The sequence below is a fragment of the Prinia subflava genome, chromosome 9 (genome assembly GCF_021018805.1).
Source record: "Prinia subflava isolate CZ2003 ecotype Zambia chromosome 9, Cam_Psub_1.2, whole genome shotgun sequence".
In the NCBI taxonomy this organism is placed as follows: Eukaryota; Metazoa; Chordata; class Aves; order Passeriformes; family Cisticolidae; genus Prinia; species Prinia subflava.
The window spans coordinates 2,830,447-2,853,419 of NC_086255.1; the positions used below are offsets into that span (position 1 = coordinate 2,830,447).

Sequence of the window (22,973 nt, forward strand, 5' to 3'; positions counted from 1 at the left end):
CTTTGTTGTCTTTTTCTTTTTTTAATAAAGTTGATATACTGATGTAATAAATTACTTGTGACAGAGCTAGGTCTGTTGTGCCAGCAGTGCAACTGCTTTTTTTTTTATTTAAAAAAAAACAACCTTTAAGCAACATATCCCTCTGCCCCAGTAATTTAGCACATTGCATTCTGGTCCTTCCTTTAGTAGGAAACAGCCACGAGATTACAGAATAGATTTATGTCAGTCTTTCCCTTCACTCCAAGTAGCCCCACATCTGCAGGGCATTTGGCCTTCTTTTTTTGTTAATAATTTCCATGCCTGGCAGAGATATTTAATTTTTGTGATAAATAAGATCTGTGTTGAAGAATTAGCAGTGTTGGTTGAAATCCATTTAATTTTTCCCAGTCCTTTGCAGGAGTGGGTCACTGTTAACAATTAGCACACAGAACTATGGGGCAAAAAAGAAAAGAAAAAAGATAATTGCCTTTTATTTAGTTTAGTCTTGCCCATTTCAGTAGATGTGCTGTTAGAAGGGAAAATATTTGGCTTTGCTGGTGTATTCTCAAGGAGAGCTCGCACAGATTGACAGCATGACTTTGCTGTAAGTGAAGCTGACAAGGAGAGAGGTGACTTCTCAAATGAAAACACATTTTACTCCTGGTGTGATTATTTATAGCAGATACTTAAGGACAAGCAGGGGTTTCTGCCATGAGATGTATCCACTTTTCCTGGCCTGGATGCTGGGATGAGGGAGCTCAGCTGCCTTTTGTCTTGTTGCTGTAATATCCATAGGAAATATAGCTCTGAGAGGGACATTTTTCTCCTGCAGTGCTGCTGCTGCCATGACCCATGAGAACAAATCACATGAGGACATTTCCCTTTATCTTGGCTTTCTGTTTCATCAAAAAAAAAAAAAAAAGAAAGAAAACAACCCCCAAACTTTTTAACCTGCAGGGATAAATCTGCAGTGCGTGGAGAATTAAGCACCCAGTGTCCAGTTTTAATTGGTGTTAATGAGTTCCAAACTCCTGGCTTAAAAATGGAAACACCCCTTAAAGGGCAGATCCTCCAGGTGACATGAAAGCTGCTTTTTGAGCGTGTGTTGTGTGCCCAGGAAGGAGCTGATGTGCACTTGGAGGGCTGAGGGCTGTCATTAACTGGTGCCCACAGCTGCATTTGCCACAGTTGTCACGGGGATCACAGAGCCCTTTGTGCCTGGCACAGATGTGCAAAACGTTGAAAATTTTATCACACAATTCCTTCCTGCAAAGTCGTCCTTGATCTTTGCTGGTGTCCCAGCCTGTCCCAAGGTGCTGGGATCGTTTTACTGGGGGGTTCTGGTGGCAGCAGTGCAGGGAGGCTCCACTTCAGCCTTGCAGATGAGTGACTCTGCAGCCCCAGTGATGGATTAAGATAAGAAACAGCCTGTTTTAGAGTAAAGGCACTGAAAAAGAAGAGGTGATCTAACTTTGGTGTCCTGGAGAGCCTTTCTGTCTGTCTCTTATTGCATGGAAATTCTGTTCATCTCCACCCCTGACACTCCCCTGGCAGCCAGGCACCGCCAGGTGAGAAATCCAGAGCTGGGAGGAAAACTCCCATGGAATTCAATAAGACCAGGATGTCATGAGGATCCATATGGGGCTTTTTTAGATTTATTAAAAGCCTTTCATTCCTGTGAGTGAAAGTTTTAATTTGCTCATTAAGGATCCCTAGGTCTTAGATCATGGCTGGATCCATCCTGTCCTCATGGCTTGAAATAATGAAATAAATACAGTGTGGCTGCTAATTTTATTTTGCTCCAGCTCTGTGAAAATGAAAGGGGAAGGCAGAAAAAGTGAATCCTTGTTATTATATATTTAGGATTTTTTTAAGAATTCCATTTCCACTCATCTGAGGTGGTTTGGGTGACATGGGATAAAGAACTTTTTCTCCTAACAGAAGCAGGGAAGTGGGAGTGCTGGGGAAATTCAGACTGATTTCTGGCACTGTTTTTCCTCACTTATCTCTCCTTTGGATCTTCCCAAAGAACAAAAAATTGAGCCATGCTGCTTGCAAGTCAGATCCTCCTGTCTTGGAGTCCTGATTTATTAGGAGCTCGGGTAGTACAGATGTTAAGTGAAATCAATATGAGCCTGTCCCCCAGGTAGTTATTATTCCTGGCTTTTTGCAGGGCTCAGATTCTTTTCTCCAGCACCCATGATGTTTTAAGTTTTATCTTCCCTGTTTTTCAGGCTCTGTGCTGCCCAGGGTGCAGCTCTGAGCTCACACTCAGGGTCACTCAGCTCTGCACACAGCAGGGACACAAAATAAATCCTTCTCCTGCTGCACACCAAGGACAACTTTCAACCCAAAAGCACAAACAAGGGGGGCTGGAGGGAGGAACAAGAAGGATGGGACCTCACAGCCTGGAGCTGGGATTGGACAATTAAACCCCAATATGCAAATGGGCCAAAACTTGCAAAAATTGCGAGACCTGGTGACCGTTTGTCCATTTTGTGACCATTTTGGGTCCACCTTGGGTGGCCAGGCCAGGCTCTGTCCTGCCCAAGGTGGATCCTGGAGGCTTCAATAAATCCCTGCTTTATTCTCCATCTCTGCCCAGTGTCTGCTCCAGCTCAGCCCTCCCAAGGCATCACCCACATCTCACCAAGTGGCATTTCCAGGCACTTCTGCCCTTCCCACTGGTTCAGCTTCTCCAGGGGTTCCATCCAGAGGGCTGATCCTTGGGGTCTGTCTGTGCCAGGAGCTGGATTCCAGGATTCTGTGGGTCCCTTCCAGCTCAGGATTTTCTGTGCAATCCCTTCTCCCTAGCCTGGGTTTCTCCTGGTTGGGTTTAGCCCTGTTTGAGGTCCACTTCCCCATACTTGGTGTCGTTTCATCTGGTAACCTGATGTCCAGGCTCATCCTCACCCAAATCCATCTCCTGAGCCTCAGTACCCTCTTTATGACAGGTCTTTCAATCAATCTGATTCCCAAAGTCAGATTTTTTTTCCCCCATCCCTGCCTGCTCCTGGCCCATTTTAAAAATCAATTCCAAGTTTTTTCAAGGGAGAAAATTAGAATGTAACTGCCTGGAACAAAAGCAGATTGTAAAATCATGTTGGGAACTAACCAAAGCACCTTTTCCCTAATCAGAAATCAGCAGGAAGCTGATCTTCAGCAGTGGTTTGGACCATTTGTCTTTATTTGCTTGTCACATGCTGAGGATGTTGTGTTTTGTGTGACAAATTTAAACTCAGGGCACTCAGGCTGTGCTCCTTATCCAGATTTTCCTTCACTGCCGGGAGCTGCTGGCAGGCACAGGGTGTCTGCATCCCGCTTTTCCTTAGCCTGGGACCAGACCTGACCTGGCCTTTTCATCCCTCCCTCTGCTCTGTCTTGCTTTTTGACTTTTCCTGTAGTCAGCATTGGACTAGCCTCAAATTCTAAGCAGTAGATTGTGAAACCTGAACTCCCAGCAATCCAGCAAGTTTTTATTAATGAGGTAGTGGTCTAAAAGGAAACAGAGCAAAAGATGAGCCAGAGGCAAATTCAAACTGATTATAGCTCCTTTCCTTGGCTGCCTGGTTCCCAACAGGAAGAACAGTTGTCTGAGTTCAATTCCCATGGAGCTTTTGCAATGCAGATAACTCCAGCACAGAGTCAGGATCCTGTCAGGGGTGATAAATTGGTTTAGTGTTGCTTCACCCCCAGAACACAAAGGAAAGTCACAACAGGCCTCTCCTCCAAGAAAAAAAAAGCTTCTCTGACCATCTATTTGTCAGAGGGAAAGTAACTGCTAATAATGTTTTATTTGGCAGTTTTGTGACTGCCACAACAGTCTATACTGTATGAAGCCATTAAGTGTTGCTCCCTTGCAGAATGGGTTTTTGGGAACCATCCAGGCATTTGTTCTGTCGCCGCTTTCTGCCCTGAAGTCCCACATCCAGCGTTATAAATCTGCCTTTTTGAGTATTCCAGGTAGTTAAAATTTCGCCTTCCGTGTAATGGGAGAGGTCAAGCCTCAGCTGGGGCTGTGTCAATCCAATCTGGGCACCTGAAGGGAGATTGCTGGAATTCATTCTGGAAATCTGCACCATCCCCAGGGAAAAATTAAACCAAACTTAAGGCATTTGTGTGCAAAGTTTAAACATTTACTTGGAAAGGCTTTCCTTCCAGTAAGCCTGGAAATTCCAGTGTAGCACAACAAGCCATCCAAGCAGACATCAATTAAATTAACCACCAGTGTGATATATTCCAGTTATTTATGGGAAGAGTTAGAGCCACCATGTAGTGAACGTGACAGAAGCTGTGGGAGAAATCTGGGCTTGTTTTGAAGCCCCTGACCATGAACTCAGCCAGAGGAGCTTTGATGTCATCTCTAACTACGTGGCCCAGTTCTGTGCTCTACTTTATCCATGCTCTAGGGATTAAAACTCTGAAAGGGGAGCAAGGGAGTGAAAAATAGGCTAGAAAAATAAGTATGGCTTGTCAGACATGCTCTGTCTTTTGAAGCAAACTTCCCATTTAAATACTTTATCTGTAGATTAAATCCACTCTACGTTTTTAGCCAAATCTTTCCAAATCACCTGGAAAAGATGTGTCCCATCATCTCTGGGACTGGTGTCTTGGGCAAAGCTCTGTCATGTTCTCCTTCCAAGAGCCCAAAGGCTCATCCAGCCCCTCCCCTCCTCCTAATTTTCCCAATTTGCTGTTTGCAAAAGCTTTAGGTGTGGAACAATCTGCAGATACCTTTCAGCTCCCCCTTTTTTTGTGCTGGAGGGGTCAAAAACTGCATTTGTGCCTTTCTCCCTCAAAAGTACTTAGAAATTAAGACATTGTCTAAATAATGGATTAAAAAGTCCTCCCATGTTATGGCACTTGTCTAATTAAGAGATTAAGAAGTCCTTCCACATGATGGCACTTGTCTAATTTTAAACAATTGCTACTAAAACGTGAGGTGTAGGAAATAACGTGTAGTGACAGAACTTGCTACATGAAGGGATCTGTAGTATTTGAACACCTATTTCAATATCAAAGAAAACTGGATTTTATCTCCTGCTTGACACCTAATTCTGTGAAGTTCTTTATGCTTGCTAATTCATTAACATATTTGCTTGTACAGAAGAGCTGGCGTGTCAAAAAATGTCATCTAATAGCAAATTCACTTTTATTCTGGTAGGCTCATCTCTCTTAGGAGCCCATAAAAAGTTGTTTTCAAAAGCTGGAGAGCAGTAATAATGTCTAGAAGGTTAAAACCAAGAGGGATGCTTCTGAGGGCAAAAGAATTACGTCAATTAGATCAGGAGTTAGAGGAGGCTGGGAAATTGTCACAGCTCCTTGAAATCAACAACTCCCTGGGCCTAGAAACATTCATGCTGCTTGAGTTGCTGCCTTCTAGAGGTTTGTTCTTGGGTGCTCCCTCTAGTGCTGCCATTTTTTCCATGGAAAAATTACTTACACCTGTATTAACAAAAACAACTCCATCCCTGTTCTTTAATTTAATCCCCCTCTCCCCCATTTTTGTGTTTGTATGGAAAACTGGGATATGCAACAGAAAACTCAAGTATTTCTGTCTCAGACATCTGCAGAGTCTGAACAAATCCAGATTCACATCTCCAACCCCCAGTAAAAGGTTCTGCTTTGCTCTTCTCCCCTCCAGTTGTGAGCCAAAAATGAGGAATTTTGGAGATTAAGGAGAGTAAATATTCGTATTTTTGAATCTCAAAGGGTCCTTGGGCTGAAGCAGACACAAAGTCACTGTGGTGGGCAGTTCAGACAAGTGTTGTCATGGAGAGTTTTGGGAATTCAGGTGTTGGACTAGGGAAGCTTCTGACTCAGACCCCTCTTGAGCACCTTTGTGCTCCTGAGTACAGCTGATGCCAGAGCTATTTCCAGGTTTGGGTTTTCAGGAATTCTGGGCAAAGTTCAGTCCCAGTTTTCTGCACCTTTGGAAATTAGCTAGCCAACAGTCATTTCCATAAGCATGCTCAAAAAAAAAAAAAAAAAGAAAGTCCCTTTTAAAATTAATATAATCTCCAATTACCATATTACCTCAGGGAGGGAGGTCTGGTGGTACTTAACAGAGCTCTTTGGGGCTCTTGTGCATTTTAATTGAGTGAATAATTGTAAAACACTTCAGGGTCTTTTGGTAAAAGGCTCTGTATAAACATTGCCATAATGCTGAATAATCAGGTTGTGAAGTGAACTGGAAGAAATGAACCCCATAAATAGATGTGTACACACATACAGTGTCTGTGTGTGTGTATAACCAGCATTTGGGACAGAACAATACAGTTCCTTCAGAAAAACCCTGCAGCTCTTGAATAAAAATAAAAAGTGAGATTGGATAGGGATCATCGTAATAATCACAAGGTTTTCAAGGTGTGGTGAGCCTGTAGTTTAGCAATGAACAGAGAACTCCCAGAATTGCTGTGTTACCCCTTCAGGGATGCTGGTTGGGAAACAGAGAAACCTGTGGTGTCCCTGAGGAAGAGGAATTCCTCTGGAATAGAGATGATGGAAATGAGCTTTTATATGGGGAGAGGGAGAGGGAGAGGGAGAGGGAGAGGGAGAGGGAGAGGAGAGGAGAGGAGAGGAGAGGAGAGGAGAGGAGAGGAGAGGAGAGGAGAGGAGAGGAGAGGAGAGGAGAGGAGAGGAGAGGAGAGGAGAGGAGAGGAGAGGAGAGGAGAGGAGAGGAGAGGAGAGGAGAGGAGAGGAGAGGAGAGGAGAGGAGAGGAGAGGAGAGGAGAGGAGAGGAGAGGAGAGGAGAGGAGAGGAGAGGAGAGGAGAGGAGAGGAGAGGAGAGGAGAGGAGAGGAAAAAGCCTGTGTTGAATGAGGTGCTGGTACAAAGAATCCTCTCTTCTTAAATGGGACTTGACAGAGTGCTGATGCCACTTCACTTAGTTAATGGAAGGAGCCATCTAATGCAGGCTAAATGCAGAACTGCCTAAAGGAACGTGGCATTTGGAGGGCTGGAGTGCTTGAAATGTAAATGAATGGGACAAGCCCAGGCTCTGTTTCCCAAGGAATCGATTACCAGGGATCCTCTGACGACTGTGAAGGTCTTATTTGCAGGAGCAGGCAAAGCTATTTCTGTTGGAAACTGGGCTATTTGTTGCTGGGGATTAAAGACATCTTTTAAGCACCAAGGAGACACCGAGGAATGCTGTGGATTCAGGAGGGGTAGAAAGACTGAAGTGATTTTCCTTGCTGTAAAGCCACCGAGGAGACTGATGGTAGTGCTGGGAACAATCTGAGCTCTGTAGAGTTGTACCCACAGCCAGAGCAGTTTGACAAAATGATCCATTGTGTATTAAATCTACAGATTCAGACAGTGTAAAAAATGTATGAGACACAGCATTTTAGAATAGGAGTTAGGCTGGACTAAAGTTTCCTTTCTCTTTCCAACTGAAAAAAATATAAGGATCTGCAACAGAAAATGTCTTGAGTGAAGATGAATGGAATATAAAGATTACTAATGAAATTTTTACCTCTGGGAGGTTCTCCCATGGCATTTATGAGCTGGTTTTCCAATAGAGTAAGTGTCTGAGCTACCACAGGAAGCACAAACATCCCTGTTTAGGTATCACTGAAATCTTGGAGACAGGGCAAGGACTGACTTTGCTGTGGAGACCCCACTTCCTTCTCCCAGCCTAAGGCAGCTCCTTCCAGGTGAGATCTTTACAGGACACTGGGAGGAAATTCCCTGCATTTGTTCAGAGGATGAATTCCTTTCACATCACCATTCCTTTGTCACTTTTCACAAGCTCCAGAGCCACTCAAACATTGGTTTGAGCGCCCCTGACATCTGATATCTGTGACTTCCCTTCCCATCCCATCTGCCAGGGATGTTATTCTTCTGATGAAGCAGCTTCAAAATTGCAAAGACAGACAAAATGCAGCCTAAAATCACAACAGTCAAGTGCTGTGGCTGTTACATGGAACTTTATTGGTCAAGAAAAGAAGACTGGTAGTGTATCTGAATATCCCATTAAAGATCAATCAAGTTTCCAATGAAATATCAACTGGCACCAATTGATGTGGGATCTTCTCTTGCATGGTGTGGTTGCCCTGAAGTTTGTCTGTTTCCACCAGCTGGGTTTATTTCTGGGTTTTTATCACTTTATTTGGGGATCACTTGGTAAAGAAGCAGCATTTCAGGAAATGTCATCATGTGCCATGTGCTGCACTGATGTCAGCTGAGGAAATGGGCGTCAGGAGCAGGAAAAGCCAGAAGATGAATGGATCTCTGAGTTCAAAATAGGAAACAGCTTGAAGTTCCTTTTCAGGGGGAAACACAAAGCTCATTCATCAGCAGTGACACAGTCTCACCTCTCACTGAGAGCACTGTGCCCTCCTGCTGATGGCCAGACCCCCCTCACGTCCATGCCAGTGATCCTGGGAGCCCAGGGATGCAGAGGAGCAGCCCTGGGACATGCACAGGTCTGGCTGTGGGCTGTCCTCGTGGTCTGTGTGTGGCTGAGAGGTGTCACATGGAAATCTGCATTAGCTGTGTTCCTGAACAGGTTTCATTCCCTGTGAGGTGCATGTCTCCTTGTCTCACCCCAGGGATATCAAAGCAAACCCGTGCCACTGAAGAGCAGGATCTTGCCTGGGTGATGCAGTATTCATTTATTCAACTTTGATATGAGGGCTGTGTCTGATCAAGCCCTCATCAGGATTTATCAGTCAGCTGTATCTGGGTTTCTTTGTTTTTTCCTGCTGTTTGGCAGGGTTGTACATACATCCACTGGTTCTCAGTCACGTACACAGAATTTTGTGAGGTTTCTTCCCGGTCACGCTGAGGGTAAGAGAGAAGTTTGTGGTGCCCTGTTAAGAATATCTCCAACTGCCCAATATAAAATGGTCAGTAGTTTTCCAAGAGCCTTTATTTTCTGTTCCATTACTCTGAGTACCTTCCGTGTCCTCCCTTGGGGCCCAGCTAACAGCCTGGCTCCTGCCTCCCGCTATTCTGAAATTCCTTTATTTATCTTAGACTCTGTCATTTTGCTGAAACATTGATATTTTCCAGCAATCAGCTTATTACATGGAGATGCCTATTAGCTTTCTGAAGTCATATGTCAGTGAAATTCAAAACTGTTTAGTTTAACTTGACAAGCCCTATAGTGATATTGGAAAATTATTTTCTTCTTCAGACTCATGTTTATGTTCTTTTCCAATGAGCTGGCTGTTTTATTGCAAAAGAAACTGTAAAAGAGGTAATTTTAACAAGGCACAAAATATATTCTGTTCTGTAATGTATCCATAACCTTCTAGAAGATCCTAATTAACTTCCTTATGTCAGCATAGGAAGCTCTATTGCATTTGTACATTTCTTCCTTTTTAATAGAAATTTTCCCTTTCTGAGACCTACGGGCATCATCAATTCCAAAACAAGCTTTTCTTTTGAGGGTATCAGAAGCACCAGGAGATTAATGGAAGTCTGAGGCTGAGCAGTGCAGAATTTCTGTCTGTCACCCTGCTTGTCTGCAAAGATAATCCCAGTAACACGTGGGTGACACAAAACAATCCCAGTAACACGTGGGTGACACAAAACAATCCCAATAACACGTGGGTGACACGAAGCAGGCAGTGAGCAAAGGGAAATGGCCAGAGTGGCTCCTGAGCTGCTGAAATGTTGAGTTACTGCTGGGCCAGGGAGTGACCAAGTCTCAGGGGAGAAGCTGTTTTACAACATGTTTGTGACACAGATTCAATGAAATTCATTGTGGACAGGAGATATTTGGGAAAATTGTTCCCTGTGAAGGTGGGGAGGCCCTGGCACAGGGTGCCCAGGGAGGCTGTGGATGGAGCAGCCACAGAAGTGTCCATGGCCAGCCTGGACAGGGCTTGGAGCACCCTGGGATAGTGGAAGGTGCCCCTGGGGGTGGAATGAAATGGTCTTCAAGCCCTTTTTCCAACCCAGAATTGGTCTTCAAGCCCTTTTTCCAACCCAGAAATGGCCTTCAAGCCCTTTTTCCGACCCCAAGCGTTCCATGAGTGATTCCACCTCAGAGCAGTCACGGCAGCCCTTGGGACACCAGGCCCACCCGGCCTCTCGTCTGTGAGGCAAACTGCAAACATTCAGCAGCAGGAAGGGAATTAAGCAAAGCACCAGTTACCTGCTGGTATTTGCAGTGCCTGGGATGGTTTTGTTGGCACTGCCTGGGTGTGGGAATGGGAGGTGGGCAGTGCCTGCACAGCAGGGCTGAACCTGCCCTCAGCAGTGGGAATTCCAGACAGGAGCACTTCCAGCACAGTGTCCTCACAGCCCTGCAGATTTAAAATAAGAACTGCCTTTGCTTTAATCATGCAGTTCCCAAGCTCAGCTTTGATGAATTGCAGAAGCACGGTCTTATCAAGTAACAGTGGGATTTTTGTTTTATTCTTTTTTTTTTCCTGAAAAGAGCAGGAAGTTTGCCGTTCTGCAGAACAAGACGAATGAATTTGCCATTTGAGGCTGAATTTTCCAAGAAGGATTAGTATCTTTTGCAGTCCTGCAAATGTAGGATACTACTTGCAAACCCAGCATTTCTTTAGGCTCACAATCATAATTTGCATTATAACTCCATATGCAAAAGAGGGAGAAGGAATTTCAAATGTGAACAATTCCAACCCTTAACAGCAGCTACAAATCGAAGTGAAAAGGGAAAATTCCCTTACTCATAGTCAGAAATTATTATTATTATAAATAATGATGATGATGATGATAATAATAATAATAATAATGGGTTGGGCTCAATTTCACAGTGAATTGCTATATCTCAATTCTGTGTCATAAAAACTGAACACAATCTTCTGGTTAAGGCACAGATGTGCTAAAGTATCACCAGTGTGGCAGGAGAGAGAGGTTTTCATCTCCTATAACAACCTTCCTTTTGTCTCCACGGGGTTTTTCTCCAGCTACCCATTCCCCATGGTCTTCAGCAGCTGCAGTAGGAAGGATCTGGAAAACAGCCTGGAGAAAGGAGTGGGGATGTGTCTCTTTAACCTGCCTGAGGTCAAGGAGTCCTTCGGTGGCCAGAAGTGTGGGAATGGCTACGTGGAAGATGGAGAGGAGTGCGACTGCGGGGAGCCCGAGGTGAGGCAGCACCTGGAGCTACTGCTCCTGCAGGGTGGGTTGGGTGTGTTTGGTGTAAAATGGAACTCTCCCTTCTCTGCTTCCATCCCATCAGCTTAAACCCCAGAAGTGCAGGGGGTCTCGAGTGTATTCAAGTTGCCGAAATTCAGGCAAGGCTTGGGTTAAGAATGTGCTCAGTTCATCCTTAGAGAGCAAACTCTGGCTTGTCCAGCAGTGAGGCCATGACCTCGTGTTCCTAGAAGTTCCTTTCAGCGTTAGCTAATCACTAAACTCAAAAGAAGTTTGAGAACTTGGCTGGGATTTCTCAAGAGAACGTGCGTTCGTTGAAGGTTTGTTTCCGTCAATGAGAAGCCACTCGGATATTTATATTTATGTCAATATAACCATAGAAACTGTGCAGTCACAGAGTGGTTTGGGTTGGAGGGGACCATAAATCTCATTCCAGCCCTGCCATGGGCAGGGACACCTTTCACCATCCCAGGTTGCTCCAAACACCAGTGTCCAGCCTGGCCTTGGGCACTTCAGGGATCCAGGGGCAGCCACAGCTGCTCTGGGCACCTTCTGCCAGGGTCTCACTATCCATATATGTAACACTTTATAAATAGAAATATTAATATTGGCCAGGTATTTTTCATTGCAGCTTCAGTTTTTAGGTGCAAGACCTTTCCCTCCTTCACTGTAGGATTTTTCTTTCCCTCCAGCCAATTACCTCCCAACAGAAATAGCCTTCACTGCCTCCCAAACAGATTTCTGCTGCCTCAAAGATTGTTCCATTTAGTTCAGTGAATATGTCAGAGGACTCCTCGGATCAGCAGGAGATAGGCAAAACCTGGGGGTCAAATAATATCCGAGCTGGCATCCTTATCCCTTTTACATCCCATCCTCATTGGCTTTATTGAACTCCTCTCTGATTATCTGAATTAAAGGCAGCAGTAGACCAGGGATTTGTTTCCTGTGATAAATAGGGACCTACAGACAAAGGAGATGGGGGCAGTTAAAACAGCGAGGCACTGCTGCATGTGCCTGTGGAGTGTATTGGATTTGTCCAAGCCCTGAGGATTGCCTGACAGTTCACTCACTCCTGAGGGTAACAAGGTTGGAGGAAGCAGCCTTATCTCCTTGTTTGAAGTCAATAGAGTGCAAGCAGCTTGCAAATGTCTTCCTAACCCAGTTATCTTTCTTGTTTTCATTTCTGAACGTTAGCGATACCTTTTCAAGTCAAAGCCACTTAATGTCAGCAAGCACTGCCTTGATTTGCCTCTTCTTTCTGTCTTTTTTGCCTTTCTAGTTGTATTGAAAAAACTGCAGCTTGGGTGCAAGTAAGTTTATTTGGGATTTACTGCTCCAATCTGAGGGGTCCCAGAAAACCTGTGTGATTAGTTACTAATTCACTGCCCAGTCATTTATACCAGCTGAGTTCTGTCCGTGGTGTTGCAGTATCCCAGGAATGGATGATATTGGGAGTAAATTCTTCTGTGAGGATGAGGAGGCCCCTGGATCCCTGGCAGTGCCCAAGGCCAGGTTGGACACTGGGGCTTGCAGCACCCTGGGATGGTGGAAGGTCCCTGCCCATGGCAGGGGGAGGAACTGGATGAGTTTTGGTCTCTTCAAACCCAAACCATTCTATGATTTTGTGATCCTAACAATTTTTGATTATATGGCCAAAAATGCCTGATGTGCTGCAGTGTCTGTGGAAGGAGAGTTAATGTAGATTACAATTAGGAAGATAAAAGAATGAAGAGAAGTAAAAATCCTCAAACCTTGAAAGATGAAAATGTGTCTTTTACAACCAGCTGCAAGGGGGAACAAAAAACTACAAACTGCTAACTCAGAAGTCAGACAAATTACTTCCAAATGTAATGAGGAGCAAGTGCCCAAAGAGCTGTGACATGCCAGGGATGAGTCAACACGGATTTTGTGCCAGGAACTCTTGTCCTACAAAATCTTGTCTTACAAAATCTTGTCTTACAAATCCATCACAGTGCTCTGAAGGGCTTAACAAGGATGGAAGGGGCCAGGGCTGTCACTGCAGCCTGTGAGGAGTTCACAGAGGCTTTGGGCCAGACCTTTCACCAAAGCTTCTCTGGGAGATGGAGCAGCTGTAAAGGAGAGAAAACTGCATGGGCAAAAATTGGGTTAAAAGATAAGAAATACAACGAGGTGTAAATCATCCATTTCATGTGGTGGAAGGTGATCTGCTGTGCTGTATCCATGAGGTGTGTCCTGGGGACTACACAACTCAGCGTTTTCATAAAGAGCCTGGGAAGAGGAATGGTCTTTAATTTGCTGATGATATTAGTTAGGCTGCTAGAGATGAAAACTGGCTGTGAAGGACTGCAGAGAAACCTTCTGAGGCAGCTGGAACAGGCATTAAGATGAGAAATGGGACCCACTGAGGAGTGATGCACATTCCAGAAACACAAAGAAGATGATGGACTCTGAGCTGACTCTGACCATGGAGGAACAAGACTTCATGTGGCAATAAATAGTCTCATGAAAATGTCAGCCCCAGTGCTCAGGAGTGGTCTAAAAGGTAAATAGGCTGTTAGAAAGTACTAGGGGAGAAATAGGAAAACAAAACAAAGCACCAGCAGACCTCTATAAATCTGCTGTGCCTGAAACTGCTTGTGCAGGTTTTCCCTACCCCTCCCTGATCCCAGGGAGGATAAAGCAGAGTGAAAAAAGATTGAGAGAAAAGCAATAAGGTGGTTCAAAGTTTCAAAAGGGCTCTGGCTGGAAAAGAAGAAAATGAAGGAAAGTGCAGCATAAGCTGATAAAATCGTGAGGGGAATGGGAAGGTGAGTGAGGAGAGATTGTCCCCCATGAGAAATGAGCAGATGAAGTTAGAAAATGGCAGGATTCCAACAAGCAGAAGGAGCTGCTCCCCTGGCTGTGTTGTACCTGGGAGTTCCTTTACTCTGACTCTTACAGATGCTAAAAATGCCCGTGGAGCCAAGGGAAAGGCAGGAGACTGGGAAGGTGCCAATGTCCTTAAACATCTCCTGCTGGCTGCTCTCAGGGGGACACAAGGAAAGAGGAGTTATGGGCTGACCCAGTGGGGTCTGTCTTGTGTTCCTAGAAAAGAGAGGGTGAAAACCAGGTGCCCTGTCCAGAGGACAGAGCCTGACATCACAGAGGTGGTGCTGGAATTGTTCTGGGGTTGGGCTGCTCTGGTTCCTCTGCAGAGCCAGGAGAGCCACAGTGAGAAACCTCCTCCCATCATTGCTGTTGTTATCAATAATAACTAATAACAATAATAACAACAAACTCCAGCACAGCAGTAATTTCAGGTGGCAGCCTCTATCTTCCAAAAACCTGGTGAGCCTTTCTTGGCTTTTCACTTGTTTATGTTAAAATCCTTCCTGACAATTTGATAGCCCGGGCACAAAAACTATTTACCAAGCTCATTTCCTCCAATGAGCAATAAGTGAGATAGCAATTGGAAATTTCAGAGGCTGCTGAAACACCACTCCAAGAGCTGTGTCTTTATCCCAGTCTGCCTGGGGAATGCCGAAGCTGCTGTGGGGCCAGAGGATGGGGTATTGCAGCTGACTGTTTCACAAGGACCTTCATGGGGCTGGCACTTTGCTTATCTCAGATTATTTTGGAGGTGAATTTATAAAACGTGCAGAGGAATGTTACTCCTGACATGCAGCAGCTGCACAGGAATATTTCTGTACCCTGCTGCCTTCCTGTGATCAAAAATAGGAGCAGGAAGTTGTTCCTCTACTTCAGAGCACAGTTGGCTTTGTTCATCCAGGAAGATATTACCTATAAAGCAGTGAAATGCTGAGAATCCTTCTGGTTTTTGCTGGTGAGTCAGTGCTGGCCCTGCCTTCCAGCTGGGAAACTTTCAGAAGCCAGAGAAGTAACCAGGGGCTGTGAACATCACTCTAACCCACTCGTTCTTCCTGTGTTCCCTGTATTGTTAGTGATCCCTTGCTAAGTCAAACAGACTTAACACAGCTGAAGAGCAATTTGATCTGCTGCTCTTTCTGTGAGAGAGATGAGATTCCAGCTCAGCTGGTGTAACTTGCAGCTTGTGGGCATTATCTTGGAAAAACAAATCCATTCTTTTCTGAGGCTCCTTACGAGCCCGTTCTACTGACAATAAACTTTGCAGGAGCCCACACACGGCACCATCTAATCCACCAGTGTGAAATTGGGATGTATGGGCGAGTGAGGCTGCAATTCATGCTCATTCCATATCTCAGAGCTCCATTACTGGTGTACTCTGATAAGGGATTACATGGAATGGTGTCGTTGTCTTCCTCTGTGGCAACCCCAGCCTCCATCCAAGCAGGAGCCCAGCCAGCAGCTATCACAAAATAGAGCTGTAATCGTGATGCTCAGCAACTGCAGCAAGCTCCTGGATCCTCTCTGGGGGCAGTGGAATCATTCCAGTGATTCCTGTGGAAATACAACACCCCAGTGCTCTGTCGGGGTTGGTGTCAGCATGCTCGGGTTGTTTGTGATATTTGGGATGAGATCCATGGCTGGGATAAACCAGCCCTCCTCAGCAGCTTCTCTGCTTTCACTACACTTACTTGGCTGGTTGAATCTGAGGGCAGACAAGGCGGTTTGGATCAGGTTGTCGAATTTCATGCATAATTCATGATTTCATGCCCAGCTTTTCTTGGCAGAGCTATAGGCAGCCTCTTGATTTACAGCTCATTGTGAAGTGAACGTTGTCTGCTCTAAACCTGCCCTCCAAATCCATGCAGGAATGTACAAACCGGTGCTGCAACGCAACCACCTGTGCCTTGAAGCCGGGAGCAGTGTGTGCACACGGGCTCTGCTGCCAGGACTGCCAGGTGAACCTCGGGAAATGGCTCTCTTCAGGGTGGGGAGGGCAGGATGCCACGGTTTTCCCTGCTTCAGTGCATGGAGGACAAGGCAAATGGTATTGATCAGCATTAAGACACTTGCATGTCATGTGAGCAGTTGAAAAATGCTCAAAATATAAATTATTGAAGGAGCAGATCAAGAGATCTTTTAAATTGTCTCTGTGCTTTTTGTGGATGCTTCAGTTGCTCAGGCAGAACTTCTTTTTCATGAACTTTTGTGTGCTTTAATTTTTCTCATTCTTAAATGGCAAGCAGTCATTAAATGCTGAACTCTCTGTTTTTTTGGGAAGTCTCCTAAATTATTAATTCTGTCAACAGCATATGTATTTTTAATAGCAGATCATCAGCTGTTGTGGTCTCCTAACACTCTACAAAAGCCAGCTTGCCACAGGCATTACCTGCTTGAATTCTCAGACCCTCCCTTGCCCATGGGCTAATAAATCATCCAGCAAGTTGCCGTCGTGTCTGTGGCAACCCACGAGCTTGGAGCAGACAGGAATTGCTTTTCAGCAAAGTCAAATGTGACATTTTACCAAAGGCAATGTGATTAAAATTCAGGGCTGCTCCCAGAGCACACCCAACTTTTGGTTTTTGGTTTTTGTGGCTGCTGTTGAGATGTGGATGTCCAGACTGGCACGTCCCACCATCAGTTCCAAAAAAAATATCATTATCCATGGAAATCAGTACAGGACAGAAACAATTACATGGTCTAGTCTTGTAATTCAGTTTGAGGAGATCTTGATGCCCATCACAACAACATTTCCCTGAGGAAATATAACTCCATAGATTCGTCAAGGTTCAAGACCTATTCAAAATCATCCGATTGAACCTTCCAGCCTGGGAATTGTTGGGCATCTGAATCCACAGTCAAGTGGGCTGGTGGCTTCCTGAGTCCTAACACAGCACAGTGTTCTGTGGTCAGCTGCCCTGGATGGAAAGGTCTCTGATCTGATTTTTGCCCAGACTCTCCTTTCCAGCATTTTTTTTGTTCAGACACGATGGAGGAGCCACACTGCAACCATCAGGGCTGGGGTTGCCTTCTGTCTTGAGCCATGTGAGCTTCCTCTGTCCTTCCTTGCTGCCAGAGCCTGCTGCAGGCTCACACCAGTGCACCCACAGCTCTGGAATCCCTGCCCTGTCCTCTGCAGTCAGCTGGGCCCGGCCAGCAGAGAGATCCATTGCTGTGCTGCACGGCTGACCCAGCCACGGCACAGGCTGAAGTTGTGTTTGCTTTGCAGCTGAAGGCAGCGGGGATTTCGTGCAGAGAGTCGAGCAATTCCTGTGACCTGCCCGAGTTCTGCACGGGGGCCAGCCCGCAGTGCCCGGCCAACGTGTACCTGCACGACGGGCACGCGTGCCACGGCGCCGACGGCTACTGCTACAACGGCATCTGCCAGACCCACGAGCAGCAGTGCATCACCCTCTGGGGCCCCGGTGAGTGCCAGCACAGGGCTGACAGAGGGGGGAATATGGATCTGAGGGATGCAGCACCCGTCTGTAGCTGTTGGAACAACGAGGGGATCCCGGGGTGATTCATTCCATCCTTGATTCGCTGTCATGTTCGTTTCTCGCGGCGGGACGTAACGAGGCTCGTGCTGCAAATGGATGGGTGAACTTAGACCAGTCATTTCCTCCTGACTTTGATGTGGCCTGATGTCACCCCACAGAGTGCTGAACGCTCCTGGCAGGTTGAGATCACAGCCCTTTGCAGGCTGCTGTGTGAGCTTCCTCCTGTGTTCCAAACAGCTCATCTGCAAAGCAGATGTGTCTGCTGCATCCCCAGCCAGGGCTCAGCTTCTGACACGAACACGAGGCTCCTGGAACACTGTCTGTATTTTACTAGCTGGTGTCACCTGGAAGCTGCCTCCTGACAGTGCTTTTAGCAGGGTGTGCGCTGAAGCAGAAAGGGATTTTATTCTCCTGTGGGAATTTGCTCCCTTTTTGCAGAAATCTGGTAACATGAGTTCTGGAGTTGTTCTCAGCATGAATCCCAGGAAAGCTGTTCACCTTTCTATAAAGCCCTGTGACCCTTCCACTGCAATGCAAGTATTAACTCAGCGTTTTGGTATCAATCCAAATCATGTCTCCCTCAGCATCTGTGACCTTCCATCTCAAATTTGAAAAACATTTACCTCTGCTAAGGAGAAGCATTACTTAGGGGTAGGTGTAATTATTTCTTTTAAATTAACCTTTCCATCCTCTTTCAATTCAGCATCTCTAACTCTGCTCCAAAACTTCTGTATCAATAGAATGGCACACAGATGTTTCCCTTGGTCAAAACCCTCCCCAGAACTCTGCTGAGGAATTTATCTGTTTCCTTCCCGGGGAACATGGACTTTTTTGCAATCTCCCTTTAAAAGAGCAGTGAAGCATCTCGAGAGCCAGCCCCAGTGGTACAGACAGCAGGTCAGCTTGGCCACGTGGGTGTAGGAACACGTTCAGGAGGAGCTCCAGCTCCACATTAAACTCCTCACATGGAACAAACCGTGCCTCTGCTCCGCTCCCCCGAATCCCACGCGCGTCCTAGGGTTGATATGAGCTCATAGAGCCATGGACAATTATAGCCTCCAGTCTTAGTCAGACTGGGACTTCTAATCCCTGGATACGGAGACGTTTTCTCGTGTAGAAAGCAAAGATCTCCTCCTGAACCAGTTTCCCATGCTGTGGAGAGTTACTTGGTCAGGCTGTTCATGGTTTCAGTGGCTGAGAAAAATTCCTCTAAAGGTCAGGGAGCCGAATTGCTGCAGCTCCTTGCCAGGGCTGCTTCCCAACACAGCAATTCCATCAGAGCCATGGGCTCCCCTCGTTCTTTCCTGGTCAGTATGGGCACTGCAGTGTGGGGAGGCTCCAGGGTGCAGTCCTGTTTATGAGAAAGATGTTTTGTTGAGAACAGAGTTCAAACAGACTTTGACTGGAATACCCTTGGGGTTTGTCTTGGGAAGGCCCAAGGACAAGGATTTAAATAGGGAGGGTGGGACGTGACCAAACCTGAACTGAAAGTCCTAATTCTTGCCGTGTTTTGGGAAGGATAAATTAAAAATAAACACAGAACCCCAGAATGGTTTGGGCTGGAAGGGACCTTAGAGATCATCTCCTTCCACTATCTCAGGCTGCTCCAAGCCCGGTCTAGCTGGCCTTGGACACTTCAAATAATGCCTGTATTCTGGATTTAAAGACTGGGGATGTGAATATCCACTGCTCTGTCACACATCTGGCTGAAGTATGAGCTGGCAGATTGGGGTGGAATAGGAGAGGTGGGTGGCTCATGCAGATATTAGAAAAATATCATGGTACAGATGAAAGAAATGACACATCTTCCCAGCCTTGCTTGCAGCACAAAGTGAGATTTGACATCCTAAGATGCTATCTCTGGACTTTGTATATCAAAAATATTAATTGGAACCTTTTACTAGGTTGTTGTGTCTGATTAGAACTGTTTTTAACAACTGCCTGTGTTGGAGTGAAGTAGTTTTGTGGTTTAAATGAAAAAATTCTCCCCTCTAAAGTAAAAAACAGATCACAATTCATTTTCATTCTCTCCTGATTTTCTTCTTCTCAGTAGGAGAAATCCATGCAGAAGAAAATACAATAACTTTTCCTAAAATAATATTTGGTATATTGAATTCCTTATTACTGTCTTCCCTTGTACATCTTTCCTTATTCATCAGGTTACAGATGTCCAGAAGCTCAATGATAAATGTCAATCTTCATGTTTTTAGATCTATTTAAAGGAAAATGATGAACACTGTCAGAGCTTGTTTACATTAGGCTGAGCAGTAGGAACCTGTTTCCAGAAAAGCACTTGCATTTCCTTGGGGTTGTTTTGTTACTCTCAACACAGTGATTCAGATAAAATCGAGGATTTTTTTTTTCTTTCTTATCTGCATGGAAAGCAGGGTGGGAAGGAGAAGGGAGGAACTCCTGGGGACAATCTCTGAAAATAGCCATGAGTTCCTCTCAGAGCCCAGGTTGATTCCAGCCTGCTCCCAGAACTCCCAGAGTTCTCCATTCTCTCTCTCTCCATAATTCATGTCATTTTTATCCTTGAGGAGCAGGAACTGCTGGTGACCTTTTTTGGTCCATGTTCAAAAATATCAAATTGCACTGATCTGACCTATTGATAGCAGTGACTGAAAAAGGGATCAGCAGTGATGCTTTGTGTGGTGTCTGTGACTCCACTGGCATTTCCAGGGGAAACAGATACGCAGATGGAGCTGCTTGAGACAGAGAAATCATTGATTACAAAGAACAGAAGATTCTTAACTTGAAACTCATGGCTTGTTCTACATTGACAAGAAAAGAATTCTTTGGGGAAGTCTGTCAGTTTGTTTTCCTGTATTTCCCCAAGTGGGAAAAATGCAATGATTTTGGGGAGCCAATGGCAGGCATTGATTTAATAATTAGAAAACATTTAAATGTGTTGCATGGACATGGCCGCTTGTTCAGGCAGGAACATTCTTAATTTAGATGTCAATATTTGTTACCATGTGGGAACTTTGCAGGTTTTGCCAGGTAGAACCCTACAGACACAAAATAAATGGGCTGCCCACCTCAGATATCTGACCAAACCATTGCTGACTTGCCTTTGAAAAAATGCAAATTGTCCAAGCACTGCAATTTTCTGAATTCAGTGAAATCAAACCATTTTGATCATCACAGATTTATGGCCAGGCCTTTTTCTTCTGGAGATGGGAAAGGTATTAAACCATGGTCTCAGGGGTGGTGATGACATCCTCCTTAAATGCCAAAAAAAAAAACTCAACCCCATCTTGTTCTTGCCCAGACAGAACAGGGATCACCAGGATGAGGAGAGAGAGGCCAAGGGCAGCTTGTGGAACTTTTGCTTTGCTGCAAAAAACAAATGTAAGGAGCTGAAACCCAGATCACACGACAGAGAGCTGTGGTTTTTGTGCTTGTATTTATTTGCACAGTTCTTCACGGTGCTGGCTGGCACAGCCTGAGGCACAGAGCTCCAGCCTGTTACTCAGAGGTGGCTTTTTCCCCTCTCCCCACCCACAGACTGGAACTGAACTGAACAATCCTCCTTTTCTGCTGGCAGCCTGATAAAGGATGCTTCTCCTGTTCATGGGATCAGCACCATGGCCAGAAATTTCCCTCATTCCTTTCCAGAGGCCGTGTTGGTGTTTTCCTGTGGCAGCAGGTCTGAAATGACACAGCATTTCTGTGCCCTGCAACTTCTCTTTTTTTTTAATTTATTTAATTTTTTGTGACTGCATAGGGAAAGAAGTGGGCTCATCAATATACACATTTGGAGAAAAAAGCCCAGCAGTTTCCAGGCTGCCAGCTGCAGTGGTGAGCTTTGACCTTCTGCAGCTTCCCAGGGCTGATTTAATCCCTTGAATGAGGCTTGGCGTGGAAAGGCTGACGGGACCTTAATTACAGGGTCATGATACTATAATTACCAACAGCAAAGTGAAATAAACTCTGCTCATCCAGCTCAAACCACTTAATAACCACCAGAAATCCTTCACAAATCATTTTGCCTCTGCCTGCAGAGGTAGAAAACAGAGGAAGACAGGACTTGCTGCTTCAGTTTATGTGGAGCAGTTGTGATAAATGGGTTTCCTCCAGAAACACAACATTACAATTCTCTTCCTTAAGCATCCTCTGAAAACCTCCTTTTAACTTGGTAGCTCCATCTGTTCAGCATCTTACTCTCTGATATGTTTTCATCCATAAAAAAGCGCAAATATTGTGAGAAGCCAGTGGGGAGAGGGAACAGCCATCTGAATCCCAAGCAACAGCGTGTCTTGGTCGGATACCAAAGGCAGAAATTGCAGAAATTGAGCTGGATTTTGGTTTCCAGGCTGCAGACGATCGTTGGGTACCAGGTGTTCTCACACACAGACTGCTCCCAGCCTGGCAGGGGATGGTTTTTCTGTGCTCCAAGAGATCCTTTTTCTTGTCAAGTGTTATTAGCCCGAGTTAAAGCTGAGTGTCTGAGCCCTGCAAGGGCGCTGCAGATGTGTTTCCCTTCCTGGGGGCTGCTTTCCATCATCCCTGCAACGCCTCGCTTCGGAACTCAGCAAAAATCAGCCACGCAAAAAACTTCCACCAGGTGAAGGAGGAAGAGAAACGCCTTAAACTCCCTCAGTGCTCAGTGAGTGCGTTCCCTTTTCAAACCCTTTTTAGAATAAGCCTTTGTCACCTCCCTTGCAGCCAGAGCACAGGACACGAGCATTCCTTGGGCTCTTGGCAGCTTTGGGAGGGGACAGCACTGAGGGGACGGCGTGTCTGGGCTCTGGCTGCTGCCACATCTCCAGGGGAGCATCCAGCCACTGCAATTCCGTGGCATCAGCTGAGCTGGGGCTGTGCTCCTGGCCAAAAACAAAACCCAGAGCAGCTGCACACGACCAGGGCTGCACAAGCGGGTCCTTGCACACGTGGGGGAAAAGCAGTTTTGGAAAAAGCATTTTTAGAAAAAGCAGTTTTGGAAAAAGCATCTTTCCTTGGCCTCTTGCTCCCAGAGTGTTTCGTCCCTCCCCAGCCCCTCCAAATCTGCTATAGCAAATGCACTGGTAATGTTTGTCTGAAGCTGAACAGTGAGTGTGCCCACCCTGGAAAGAGGAGGAGGGATCCACATGCTGAAAATAGAAATTGAACTTTGTCTTTTTCTGCCCAATGCCTTGTCTGGATGCTTTTGTTGATTTTTTTTTAATTATTATTATTATTATTGCTTGAACTTACATGAAAAAGAATCGAAAGAATCCTTTGTGAGTCCCTTTTAATAGTTCCAGATATGAAAAAATATTCTGAACTCAGCAAGCTTGATCGTAATCTTCCAAAGAATTTCAAGCTCTTGTCCTTCTCTCCAGGGAACCAACAGCTCATATTCTGTTCCTCCTGTGCCTTTCTTTCTGAATTTTCCAGTTTCAGCATGTAAAAATGTTAGAAGGAAAAGAGGGTGCCATCTTAAGCCTCTCCAACTTTTAATATTTTGTCCTTAATAGCCTTAGATTGCTGTTCAGCAGTATATAGTATTAGTCAAGCTTCTGACTATGAAATGCAGATAATTAATTGAAGTTTTAATCTCTGAATTTTTAGTGAAAAGATCCACACT

The 22,973-nt window shown here is 45.4% G+C and overlaps 1 protein-coding gene across 1 annotated transcript in view; it reads left to right on the top strand.

Moving 5' to 3' along the window:
- ADAM12 (ADAM metallopeptidase domain 12) overlaps positions 1–22,973 on the top strand; it is a 175,481-nt gene that overhangs the window by 134,598 nt on the left and 17,910 nt on the right. The window contains exons 12-14 of the mRNA XM_063405105.1: positions 10,868–11,045; positions 15,770–15,859; positions 17,131–17,326. Coding sequence (XP_063261175.1) covers positions 10,868–11,045; positions 15,770–15,859; positions 17,131–17,326 — 464 coding nt within the window. The remainder of the gene's footprint in view (positions 1–10,867; positions 11,046–15,769; positions 15,860–17,130; positions 17,327–22,973) is intronic.